Here is a 14,326-nt window from a genome sequence, read left to right as displayed (position 1 = left end):
CTAATGTAGTACAACACAACATATATCCATTCTTAAAAAATACAGATGGGTCATTTCTCTTATGCAGTACATCAAGCACTTCTAAATACAGTAAAACAGTATTTTTTGGTCAATTTATAGGTTTGCCGTATGTTTATAATCTAACGTTTTATTAGATTATAAAATCGTCTTTAGAAAGAGAGCAAGAGATTTGATGAATCCTGTGATCTTTTTTGTTATACTGTAAATTGCTTTACACCTTAAAATATTCAATCTCTATGAAATTAAATATCAGCAATGGATAGAATGTTTTTTTACTTTTTGCCATTTTGTCAATATAAATTTTTTAATTCCAAAAGGGCATGAGGTTGAAAGGGACATGTACTGTATCTTTATACCGTTATATGAGTTCATAAAGGGCTGTATAAAAGAAATGGCCGAGGCATTTCTATATCATAATGCTCAGAAAACACAAATGAACAGATGTTGCCCATGGACTGTGTATGACGCTGATAAATCCATTTTAAAAACTAAATTGCACAACGAGTTCTTACAGTATACTGTAGGTTACAGTCATAGTCAAATATGATCAAAACTCATTTTTAGGATTCACAATATGAAGGTTGACATGAGGTTAGTTGATCATGTACAACTCAAATCCCCACCTCAGCTTGAGAGATTCAATTTGGGCAATTTTATATCAAGCAATTCTACGCTCACGGGCCGAGGGTGCTTTTGAAAGGCCTTATCAGAGAATGAGATGAAAAAGAGATTTTATGCTCGGATACACTTGAATCTGCTCAGAAATCCCTTCTCGTATTGCTCTGCTTCTCAATTCAATCGAAAGGACACCATTTTACGTTAAAGAACATCGTGTATACGCTTCTGTATTTCTCAAGTCAATAAAGGTCTTGATGTTAATTTATTATTTCAGACGTTTCGGCTCACAAACATTTATAGGACGATGCCACAAAAGCCCAGAACATATAGGGATAAAAATCAGCAAACATATTTTGTAAAGAACATCCCGTTACATTTGACCAAAACGATTTTTCACAATACTCGAGTGCGTTTTAACCCAGTTCATGACAGCAAGCCTCAGTCCATCCTCTACTCAGAATCCCACCGGGAGTCAACACGAGTCACACTGCCCCATTTATCTCTGTTCTCATCTGGTTTAGGTTCACGTTGGGTGGGCCGTACGCCCTCCGGGGAGACATTCGTAGAGAAGAGTCTGCGTGCGGCTCACTGCGGTAGGGGGCGCATGTCCGGGAGCGGGGCTGCAGGCACGGAAGGAAGAAGGCCGGCTGACGGGACGCTGCATCTTTCTCGTGCCCCCAGCCCCTCGAGGGCCTGGGACGAGGGCTCGAACCCCCTGTTCATGTGCAGGGACTGGTGAGCCTGGCAGTAGTCCACGATGGGCTGCTCGTATCTGTAGAACGCCAGCGTGCCCATCTGTGGAGGGGCCTGTGAGAGAGAGAGAGATAGAGAGAGAGAGTGAGAGATGGTTAGCGTCATTCATCAGAGGGAGATTTTCTTTGGGTCCAAGGGCACCCACACACTAGACTTAATGATGCGTCAGAGAAATTTTAATGAGTGCGGTGTGTTGCCAGGACTTTGAAGAAGAAAGCAAGGGTTTGAGAACGTGATGCTCCATCATTCAAGAGAAAACTTGCATTAATGCTTTCTAATGTAGGCATCTGTCCAGGGACGTCGGACGTACAAAAAATGATGGTGGGTCCTCCCCCAGAAAAACCTTGAGTAAAAACAACGGCAGTTTACCTCGAGCTTCAGTGTTGTGGTGAGAAAAACGTGCGACTAGTAGTTCTGGCGCTTTCTAACACAGGATCGGATCCCCTTTTGCCAATCTCACTCTTCTTAATTTTCACCGCACAGGCATTTATTTTCATCAAAACAGGCGTTTCGTAATCAGGTGTATTTTAAGGTTTAGGGGTAGTGAGGAGGTCTTCTGTCCCAGTTAGTTGGCATTCATTTAATCATTTCACTTTTTTGACATTTACACTATTATCAGCAGTGTTGGCTGTAACTAGTTACTAAGTAATACGTTACTATAATTCAATTACATTTCCCTTGAAAATGTTCAGTAAGGGATTTACTTGTTCAGTTACTTCTGATGTCATTAAACGTAATACTTTGAGTAATATATGCGCCAGTAATAGTGGAATTGACATAAAAATTCAAAGTCTAACTTTAAGATCCATGCTTTAATGTAAAATTCACACATTTGTAATGCTTCAGTCAGTTAATAATACAACTTTATGTAGTTTTACATTATTTATTTGAATGAATTAAAAGAACCTTAACTTATCAAGGTTGATATCGGATATAGAAAGTAATAAGTCATTAAATACTTGTTGGGGAGAGTCATTTGTACACTATTGAATATGTCATAGTAACTAGTAATACTTTTTACTTTTATCATTGGTCTTTATAACCGTCCGACGCCCATGCATCTGTTCATCAATGAAACTTTTTGAGACAGAGTTCAGCTTAGATGTGTTCTCATTCGATTTCGATCTGTTTTTACACCCTCGACACAGATCTTATGTGTCAAAATATAAGGGTTGCATTAAAAACCAAAAAAACACAGTCCTGTCCATTTTCTTATTCAATGCACAGATCTATTGCTGCCAAAAACTGATGGTTGCAATTGATAAATATTCACTTGAAGATCTGAAGCTCACTTGAGGTTAACATGGATGAAAGCAGTTTTCTTGAGAGGTCCATTGATACAAAAACAATCTGTTGAATGATTCATCGGTCGCAGCCCCTATAAGTGCATTAGCGTGCCATTATAAACCCACTCCCTACATTTGCCGTTATGTCCAAAAGAAAGAACCGCGCACAGGTAAAACGTACCTAAAGTGTGTGAACTGTATTTCCAGTGGACTACAAATAACTTCCCTCTTCTCATAAGAGGCCCATGAGCTCTGCAATCAGCCCTATAAATGGGCCAATCAAAAGTTTAACACAAGGCAAATGGACTGAGATTGCCGAGCCGGCCACCGGCTCACTCACAGCGCCAACACGACCGCTGTTTGCAAATAACATGAAATCTGTCTGGCAGGTAGGTGATTGTATGGAATGCTAATGATAATTTGCATGACGGAAGTGTAAAGGCTATGAACATGATGTCACTGAGTGTAATTTGTTAGTAATTGGTACCTTTGGAAAGCAAAATGTGATAAAATCCTTTAGGATTTATTATTAGGGTGAGAATAAACTATTTTACGTGCTTTTATCAAAAGTGATTTTGCTAATGAAACATGACGTTTACATTGAGGCATTTAGTGAATGCTTTCGTCCGAAATGCTATTTTTATTAAATCAATTAACTATAGAAATGAAATCTATATTATGTAAAAAGATGCATATGTCTCTTTAATAGCTGATATATATATTTTCTTTATTTCTGTATTATTAGTAGTAGTATTATATTATATTATTCTTACTTCATGTATTATCTTTATATGCTTTAAAAAATACCCTAAGCAAACTTTTAAGGTTAAATCAAATTGGCTTTTCAAGTCATTTAAATGTTTTCATATTGACTTATGCAATGAAGTTATATGATATACAACTAGATGTTTTTAAGTTTTACATATTTCAACTAGAAGTCAGTTCAATGTAATTTCATTCAAATGACTTGAAAAGCCAATTTAAAAGTTCGCTTTGGGTAAATAAAGTACACTAAACCTCTTCTCTCAACAGGTAGTGGTCTAGCTTTTGTTGAAACTAGTAACTTTTGTATATTGCTCTTATCGCTTATTGCTCCCCGAACTCTTTATAAGTCGCTTTGGATAAAAGCGTCTGCTAAATGACTAATGTAAAGTTTAACCACAAAGCGTTTTCCATAGAGGTGCTTTACATTAATATAATAAACTTTGATAGAAAGTAATTTCAAAGTTAAATTTTAATGAAATACTTTTTTGCTTTTTAATATATAGAAAGTTGGAAGGGTTAATGTTGACTTGTTTACGTTGTGTCTTGCATGTCGGTGTATAGTACAGTACATGCGTGCAGGTGCATGCTGGGACATAAAAAAGCTGGCCGTACGGTGGGAAATGTGACATTTTAAGGAACCGTTCACACAAAAATGAATATTCGGTCATCATGTACTCGACCTCAGATTGTTTCAAACCTGTAAACATTTCGATGTTCTGCTAAACACAAAGGTGTCACCTCCCAGTTGACTCCCATATTATGTAACTATCACTTTAAGGTTTACCAAACAGTGTAACACACACACAGCTCTGAGCAGCATCTAAACATGGCCGTGCTTGACTGGACACTCTGTAGATCTGATTTATATGCAGTCTGGGGCTCGAGAGAGAGAGAGAGCGCATACATACTGCTCTTATTCTCTTAAATGGAGGGCTTGACTCCATTAAGTGAAGACCACTTATTGCATTACAGCCATTTTGCTGATACTGTGAGTTGGGCTTGTGCCGTCCCAGCCTCTGCCTCCCCAATGCTTTGAATTGTATATAATTATGTGCTAATGAAGTAATATTAGCTCCTGATTGTTATTAAGGAAGTCGACCCCAGAGCAATAATGCAGGAGATAAGCAGGTAGGGTTGTAGCGAATGTAAATGGACTACACAGCTTCTTTGTTTATTAAGGGAACAAATAAACCTTGCTCGGAATGGTAATAGATTTGATGGGAGAACGCTAATGACAAACGCAAGCGCGATAAAAGCCTAGTGCAATTATCGGTGTGCCATATCCTAATGCACAACATACTAAACGACGGGAGGCCTAATCTGAACAGGTCCTGATTTAACACTATTGTCAATGACGCATTTTAATGCCGTAAATTACATCACCGGAAGTTCCTTTGAGGCATTTAGACGGCAAAGACGACCGAAAAGCAATCTGGCGCGATTGATTGGCTGCGCGTTCGCCATCTGTAGAGGCTCTTAAATGATTGCTTTAAACCCACAGACGGACGCTATTACCATGCAAACATCAAAGGGTTGAGACTCGTTGTCCAGAGACATGCGGCATGTTCCATCCACCTGCAATTGAATTGTGCCGCATTACCCAAAAGAAGACAGATCAATTTACAACGAAAGCTTGTCATATTAAATATGGATGGAGGGATACGCCCTTGAAATTTATTTTAGGAAGTGGGAGGAAGACTATTTAGACAGTATGAAAAACACATACAGCGTGTCATGCCAAACCTGTATACTGCTATTATTATATACGGCGGTGATAGTTTTATGGCAGAATCATGTACGAATGCTGTTGAACTACATAAAATATCAAAGACAGCTGCATTTATGTAAACAAACATAAACCCACAGAATGTTTTTATCGGTTTCATAGTTTAGCAGATTAGATGGAGTTCTCAGTTGTGTATCATTTAGGTATCAACTTTGGATAAATGAAAAAGAAGCAAATGAAACGCATGTGGAGTACGGAGGTGTAAATGAATGAAGATTGTAGAGGTGAAATAATCTGGATTTGTTTTCCCATGTTGCTGTGTGCTATGGTTAGCTATTTTGATTTTAGGTTTGATATTGCATTTTCAGATTTGTAATTCTGATTTTGGATTTTTTATTTTGCTTTTAGATTAGTCTCGGCCACCGTATCTTTGCCATTAAAGTAAAAAAACTTTAAAAATAAGCATCAAATAAATATGATCTGGTCCGTTAAATGGTCTAGTCTGCTGTGATTGGTCTACCGCATGCAGTGTCGCAAACTTACATTTACATTTAAGCATTTGGCAGACTAACATTGCATTTTTCTATACATTGTATCTGAGCACGTGCAATCCTTGGGATCAAACCCATGACCTTGGCGTTGCTAGCGCCATGCTCTAACCACTTAGCCGAAGAACTTCTCATCTCAGTTTATCCAATTAATGGCATCAAAATAAAGTTAAAATGTTCTCTTTTCAGAATTTAAATGAGCTCAAGGGCTCTGGTGCAGAACAAATTGCCACTTTTTGCATATTTACGGTTGTGATGGAAGAAGACGTTCTAGACTTGAAGTAGCATCTTAAATGCGTGGTCTCCTGATAATACCTGGTTACCCGTTACGTGCCTCAATTACTCCAGCGTTCAGACTATTTAACAAATAAGCTTTAATGGAGCTTTAACATATTCACATGCATTTGTGTCGGCATAGATGTGGATTCGAAAAATCCAGGAGGATGCTATGATGTAAATGCAGCAGAATTTCATCGTGCTTTAGGAACAACTGGGAATTCCTGAGGAAGGCATTGTAGCCATCGACCTCTGCTGGTTACAAACTTCATTTGTATGGCCTTGTCAATCCTATTTCTGTCTTTAATGGGCTGCACGAACCGTCATTCGGCATGCAGCCAAGCAATCCGTTTTCCATAAATGTAAATGGGATTAAAGTTTAACTGCCCTCCCAACCCGAGCCAGTGTTCATCTCATAGTGTTCACTGTCAAACACGTGCTGAGGGAGAAAGGTGCAGAACAGACATGCTGTGCTTTTATCGTTTCCAATCTTACATGTAATGTCTCAGTTTTTCTTAGTTAGCTGGAAACGTTTCTTCTGGTATACTGAATGTGAGCAATTCCCAGAAACATGTTTGTTATTTATGATTAAATCGAAATGAAATGCTTGTGGACGTATGGACCATGTAAATGTGCTGCTGCATGAGTAAATTCAGATGAAATTTGGTCTTTGTTAATTGCTTTGACAGTAACTTGTAAATGAAATATGGGAAATATGTTTATTCAGTTCATAATGTATTCTATATATCAGAGATAAATAGACATAATTAGTCTAAATAAATGATGCCATTTTGTTTTGTTGGCGAACCGGATTAATGGCGTTCCTCTGTTGGGTGCCTTGTGTTTCTCTGTATTGCTATATTGCGATTTTTGAACGTCTGATCTCTTCTGATCGCATTTTTACCGAAGGTGTGTTTAACTGTTTGCTCGTTCACTGACACCCTTACACTACAGCTGCTTTGAAAACAGGATTAAAGCTGTTTGGGACTGATGAATATTTTAAAAATAAAAGGCTTTTTGGCTTCGCAGGCCTGTTGTCCTCCCGGTTTAATCAGAAATATTGGGAGCTGGTGCTTTTGGCCGCAGCACTCGGAGCTTTTAAAGATGTGACTCATAGCGGCTCGCGTCTGGGCTCCTGCCAGAGTTTTGTGTTAAAAACTTAAGTGCAGGTGATGCACAAGACTGCTCTTTAGAAACTTCTTCACTTACCTTACAATACAGAGCTTTTACTTTAAGCTTTCTCGGCGCAATGTGTATGAATGCTAAAGACTGGGGATGCATACTGTTCACTACTGTGTATCACATTGGAAGTCATTTTATATCAAAATCTAGTTTTGTGATGGAAATGCAACATCTTTGATGAAGTACAAAATGTTTTATGTAGTGCTTTAGGTAATGCATTGAAATAAATCATCATTACATTAATTATATTATTGTTCAAAACTAATTAGGCAGCATAATATATTGTACAGCTATGTGAGCTAGATCGCATCGGTATCAATTACAAATCCACGGGCTCCACGAGTCACATTTAAAGCTTCCCAAACAAAAATTATACTGCACTTTGAGTTCATTTTAAGTGCACTATAGACTAGTTTACTTAATGTAGTAGGTACTTACAGTATTCAAATTGTGTCAAAGCTTGGGGGGTCTCACTAACTGAGATTTTCATTAAATTTTTCTTTATTTACTTTCTTCATTTTCTTGATATTCTTGTAATGCAGTGCTGTTCCCTTTTTTGGAATATTAATTAAAATAATCCTTGAAGCGAGTGAGAACACGTCAAGGTCAACAATGGCTGTCTGTATAGTGCTGCCAAACCAGCCAGGTTTCCAAAGCAACGCAATGTTCTTGGGGAGGGCAAAAGATTCAAAATATATAAATGTTTTAAATATAAAATACCTATTTTTACACCATCTGCATGTCCCTTAGTGGCTCAGTACGTTGTCGTATCTGTTTTGACAAAGCGAGATAACATCGTACATTAAGAAAGACCTACATATCAAAATGAAAGTAACGGTTGTGTCTTAAGATAAACACTTTCATTATGAGAGGATCCGCACGCTGCAAGTGTCACTCGGTGCGACGTGTCTGTCCGTACATGTCAAAATATCTTCTGTTGTGTTCCACAAAAGAAAGACAGATTTACAACCTCATGAGGATGAATAAATGATGAAAGAAGTTTCAATCTTTGGTAAACTGTCCTATAAATGCATGTTGATCCATGTTGATGTGTCTGAAGACCACGGCCACTGTCTTATAGATCAGCAAAATGTAAAATCAAAGCTTTCACCTTTAAAGGTAATGTAAAACAGGATATCTGAAGCACATGAATTGACATTTAACAACATCTCATTCAGAACTGTTAAATGATTTTCCAATAACAAGGCATTTCCTAAGGTTTAAGTTTAATTGGGTTTTCTTCATTCAATGATTTTCAATAACGCTTCTCTCTGACGCTGTTACTTTCCGGGTAAAACGTTCCAGCACTATAACCTAAAACTCTTGAATATGACTGCAGTACACACAACCAAACGGAGACCTGTGAAGATTCCTTTGTACTTATTATGAAAAACATTGCAAGCCTTCAATGAACACAGTAACGCCGGTGTATACAACTACATCTTTAGATTTTCCTCAGGAACAGAGTAATGCTTGCGTGTGAAAAACTCAACCCATGATATATTCGTGGTGGATTTAAGAACTTTGCAAGGTTCTTTGCTTTTCCTGGCTGCTACTTGAGTCAAAATAGTCCACACGAGTCTCTATTTTATTCTTGTCTCTGCGCTATAACTTTAATGCAAGTCTATAGAAGCTTTTATATCCACCCGGGCACAAACTATAAGTCTGAAAAGTTGGCCTCACTGTAGATTATCTAAAGAACATTCTTCACTTGGCTGCCAAAAACAGCTACTGGAACTTCATACTTCCAGCCAAAAAACTTTAAATGGATGCCTTTGCACCGGATCAGATAGGTATTGACAAAAGCAGACGGATCAAAATACGACTCTGGAATCAATTTACTGAGGGACACGAAAAACAAACAATACCTATGAAATGTTCATTTGATGTATTTTCCCTCGGCCTTCATGAAGTGTGACATCAGAACAAATGCATCACAGAGCCACAAATATAAAAACAATAATATGGTAGAAGAAAAAACGTCTAAACGCTGTCTTTGTGTTAGCTAATAAACGTAATAACCAGATCTGGAGATACAGTGAAGCACGTCAGACAAACAAACTAAGTTTTCAGAAGTGAATTTGTCATCTCTGGGTATTCTGCTGGGATTTCTCCTAAAATGAAATATCTTTGACTTGATCTGCTTAGGAAATAAAAAGACGCATTTGCTTGATTAGTTAGAAAGATATAAATAGGAAGAACGTTAGTAGAAAATGAAACCAAACAAATATGAAAGCAGCCTTCACATACGTCTGACAGATGTGTTTATAGATGGCAGCATCTCTCTAGGGCTTTGGGAAATGAGGACTCACAAGGATTTACAAGAGTTGTTCATTTACACCGTGAAGGTTTTTAGAATGTCACAAATGTTTGTGTGACTCCCGTCTACATTTAAAGACCCACCGTAGTGCCTCGAATGCAGGTTTTTTCCGTTGATCAGTTTTGGTGGAAGTAAGAGACTGTACGTTTTGAATCAATTTGGGCGTGTTTAATACATTAATATCAATAATAATTAATAATCAATTACAAATTATTTCACATCATTGTTTATGGTTTTGTATTTTTTATGTAACTTTCTTTCAACACTGTATGCTACTTTCTTGCTTGATTTGTTGTGAACACCTCATATACGAGAACACAATTCCTTTAATATCAGTGACTGTTTTTGGACCCGTCCTTGGTTGTTTGATGAACATTATGAACAGAGATTGTTATTATGCTTTAACAGTAACTCAAATGCGTTTTGTTTCCCAACTGTGTGTTCACGAAAACGACTACTTTAACACAGATTTTTAAGTGATTTTGTGTCCGTTTCAGAGCAAGAAGGTGAAGGAAAACTCAGTTTGTGCTCTGACTCCCCGGGCGCCCGCATATGTCAAACAACCCGCGAGACCTGAAGGCTTTTAGCAATTTTTCTTCATGAAAGATGCATTGATACACATTTGTCTTTTATCAATAGTGATGTATAATATTTCGGATGCTTTGAAGTACTTTTAGAGAGCTTTATACAATAGTACAGTGCTTATAAACATGTTTCCTGCTTCAGCTTCACACTGCATACAATACACGCAACTGAATGCGGCGCTTGTGCGATATAACCTTTCTGTGCATTCAATTTATAATACGCAAAAATTATATATTGATCAGTTTGACAGGAAAAACTGTCCATTTGTTTGCAGCCTAGAGCCCTGTTTTGAATGCATTTATCTTTTAAATGCATACAGATCATGTGTTTATAGAAATCCTGAACACATTTTGCATTCCAAAAGCCAAAAAATATCAAAATCTGATTTTAAAATAAAACATAATTATTTGTTCACCTTTATGTCATCCCAGTGATGTATGGCTTTCTTTCAGCCATGAAAACAAAAAAGATGTTTTGAAGAATGTTGTCCTTTTTGGAACTTGACAGCCCGTGGTCAGATTGTTTTTATCGTAAAGAAAAAAACCGCGTTGACATTCTTCAGAACATATTTCTTGCAACATAGATCATGCATCATACATGCAATTCTGATCCAGCAAACGGCTGTTTGATGTAAGTTAACACTCATTCTGCCCTTCTGCTCTTCAGCGTGTCACACACACAGGAGGCTGACAGTCGTATCATACAGAATCCTGCTGTTTAGTTTGAGGCACGGGTCATGAGTCGGGATGGGATGGGACATCTCCCTGTGGTTTCTACTTAAACCGATGACAGCAGGAAAGAAAAAAGCCAGAGTTTAGCATGTGGCCGTGGCGGCTCGGGAGAACGGAGGCCATCAACACCTTAATGTCATTGTGCGATGCAATTAATTCCATTTTCTGAGCTATTAGCTTTAGATTGCTTATCAAAGTGTTCATTCAAATCGCTTCCCTTGACATGCTGCCACGCTGCATCAGGGGTCAGGCCATGGAAAAAAGTGCACCTCCCACATCGGAGCGAGAGAGAGAGAGAGAGAGAGAGAGAAAGGAGAGCCAGAGATACGGCAAACATACGTGATTAAGAGAAATTCTTAGAGAAATAAAGCAGGAGGTTTGTGTTTGCTCCGGTCGCTGTGTTGTTATATTAAGTATGTTCTGTAGGATAATTCATCGAGCGTGTGTGCTGTGAAGGGACGTCCTCTGCGGCTGACTGGAAACTTGGACGGGCTGCTATTAGAATCACTGGCCATCATGTGTCCCAGCATGCAGTGCGGCATACTAATGACACAGACGGAGCTGTCTGACGCTTGGGGTGCTGGCAGATGAGAGCTCTAAATGAAAGAATGAATGAAGGTGTATTCAGACCAAAGCTGGCGTTCTTGAATACTAGCAGAATGATGGACCTTTAAAACACAGACTGCGTGTGAAATGGGATGCTGCTATTTTCTGCAAAGCAACAAATGGCAAAACTAAAAACAAATCTAAAAGGAAAATAAAACCACCCAAATCAAAATGACAAATTTGAAAATCAAATCTAAAAACAAAATTGCGAATCGTAAAACAAAACAACAATCCAGGACGGTCAATGTTACTACGGGAAAGGACACGCATGTGATGCAGCGTATATTTATTGATTAAGGTTCAAAAGACACATTTTGTTTATAAAGCTGAAACGGTCTCATCATGCATTAGGACTAGATGCGTGTCTGTTTCAGCCTGCATGCATGCGACGGCGTGAGCCCTGAGCAGCACGCATGGTGCAACTGAAAGGCGACTGACTGTGTACCATCCGTGATCGTCTTCCCCTCAGAAGATACATACAATATAAGCATATAACATGCTATGTACGTTAATCTGTGTCCCTGTTGGTTATGGTGAGAGAGTGACTGATGTGATCGTTTAAGTCTGGATATCTTGATTGACAGGAGTTTCGTCCAATCAGCAGTAGCTATCCCATTCCAAGAAAAGACCTACCTTTTCTGGTTTGACTGATTTGTCGTTTTGTTTTCTGACTTGTCGATGTGGTTTCTGACTTAGTTTGTTTTCCGAATTGCTGTTGTGTTTTAAGATTTGCTATTTTGTTTTTAGATTTGATATCGCGTTCTCAGACGTGTCATTTTTGTTTTTTATTTTTATTTAGCTTTATTAGTTTTGCAACTAGTTTTTTTGTTTTGCACTTCTCTTGTTTTGCAACACGGTACACATTACATATCTTATTTATCCTGTAGACATCAGTGAGATAAAATGGAGAGGAAATGGAAACATCGGCGTCTCAGATATTTCTCATTGGAGAAAGAGTCTCACACAAATCTCAACAATGTCTCAAACTGACTCAAAACTCAGATTTGTCAAGTGTGCGATCAAAGGTCAATATTATTGAAGATCTCCATATGAACTCAAACGTTCCTCATCAGATTGACTCAAATCCAGATTATTTGACCTCCAAAATGTACATTCATTTACACCTCCGCACTCTTCCTGCGTTTCAACACTTCAACACTGTTTTTATTTCTCCGAAGCAATTTTCAAACATCTGAGACGAAGAATACTTAAATGAAACACCACCATGAAATCTCCCGATCTATGAAAGAGAACCTCTTCTGCACAGGTTCATTTTATAAATCCATATAAATTGTTCAAATTTGTTGACTCGGATGTATTTGCATGAAAACCGACATGCTGACCACAGTACTGTGTTTCAATGATGATATGGGCATTGCTAACATAACACTATGAAAGATAAACAGAGACTGGATAGCTCTCTTGTTGCTAGGCAATAACATGAGATTATGAGAGTATAAATAACATATACCCCAAATGTAAACCAGGGCATTGCAGATGCCTCATTTCTGTGATGAATTTACACATGCTGCCCTCAGGTTCACTGATCATTAGAGGAACATTAATCCATTTTACAAAGCCGAATGTCTCTAAATCGAATGTGTCTTTTACACGTGACATGGAAAAGATGAAAAACTTTGAATGAATACATTTAATTAGAGGCACACAACTCATTGTTTATGTTTTCGTCTGAACTGAGTTTATGAAAGATTTTGAAGCAATACAGTATGAGATAAATATTATTCATTTTTGTATTCTGTGTGTTTCTGTGTATTTCTGAATCAACACAGACTGAATTAAATGCATAAATTAAATAAGAACTTTGCTTAAAGCTGAATTCTCAAAGATTAGATTTTACAAAGGTTCAGATCAAAGAAGATAAAGAAACAGTTTGAATGTTAAATTATGTAAATGCTTTACCTGTATTGTGTTTTAATAAATGCTGCATTAATCTCATGTTAACTTTTGTTTTTGTGATGTTTTACTCATTTAAAATGAGTATCTGAACGTCAAACCATGACACCAGTTGGTCATTGTACATCAGCTGATGTAGTTTGACAGCTTACAACTTTTTGACAAGCCTGGGAAAATCTAATTTACATTTACATTCAGTCATTTAGCAGACGCGTTTATCCAAAGTGACAGAGAGTTCAGTGAGCAATATGTCATAGAGGAGCAATATAGCTGCTAATACCAAGCTACTAGTTTAAACTTTTATTTATTTATAAATTATTTGTCACATTTAACAATACATTTTTTAAACAATCCAAAGTTCTCTCGTCCTAACTCCCAGCAAAACACTGAAAAAGATCAGAGCTCGACCTAAAAGTGTCAATTATCTCGCTTCATCCAAATGTTTTAACTGGTCCAGATGAGTTTTCAGAAATAAACTTATGCAAATACTGGTGTTTTCAAACTTTACAAAACTTGAACTATTTAAACATTTAGATGGAAGTCACTAGAAAATGTTATGTTGGAGAGGACCGAACATTTTCAGAACAGTAGATTTGAGTGTTTTTCTTGGTTATTAAATTTGGAAATGTCCCTAATGTAATATCATTTTATTAATATAGTAAACTCTGTGACGTCTTTGTGTGAGAAATGATACACACAGTAGAAATGCTTATTGTTTGGTGTAAACAGTTTAAGAAACTCTGACTAAATAAAAGCATTTATCCAGTCGATCAAATTGTCTTTCTGAAGCAGAAAATGCAGTTGAAATAAATTTGTGTGCAGTTTCAGATAAACACCTCCAATGAATGCGGTCTTTGGAGGTTATAGGTAATGCATTATTTTCATCTTGCGCTGCTGAAAACTGGCCTTCGGGAAAATGGATAGAGGTTAACAGCTGTGTGGGCCGATGCGGTCCCACTTAACAGCATGCCCGGGTATATTGCTGACTTGGTGAC

General features: G+C 37.6%; 1 protein-coding gene across 1 annotated transcript in view; it reads right to left on the bottom strand.

Annotated features, from left to right (window-relative positions):
- Positions 1-1,224: 1,224 nt before the first annotated feature.
- Positions 1,225-14,326, bottom strand: part of LOC306900217 (leucine-rich repeat transmembrane neuronal protein 4) — a gene marked incomplete at its 3' end in the record, with an annotated part of 77,543 nt that continues 64,441 nt past the window's right edge. The window contains exon 3 of the mRNA XM_079466989.1: positions 1,225-1,446. Coding sequence (XP_079323115.1) covers positions 1,225-1,446 — 222 coding nt within the window. The remainder of the gene's footprint in view (positions 1,447-14,326) is intronic.

The sequence above is a fragment of the Barbatula barbatula genome, assembly GCF_947034865.1.
Source record: "Barbatula barbatula genome assembly, chromosome: 11".
Lineage (NCBI taxonomy): Eukaryota > Metazoa > Chordata > Actinopteri > Cypriniformes > Nemacheilidae > Barbatula > Barbatula barbatula.
Note: the sequence above shows the minus strand (reverse complement) of the source record. Positions and strands in the feature narration are given on the sequence as shown.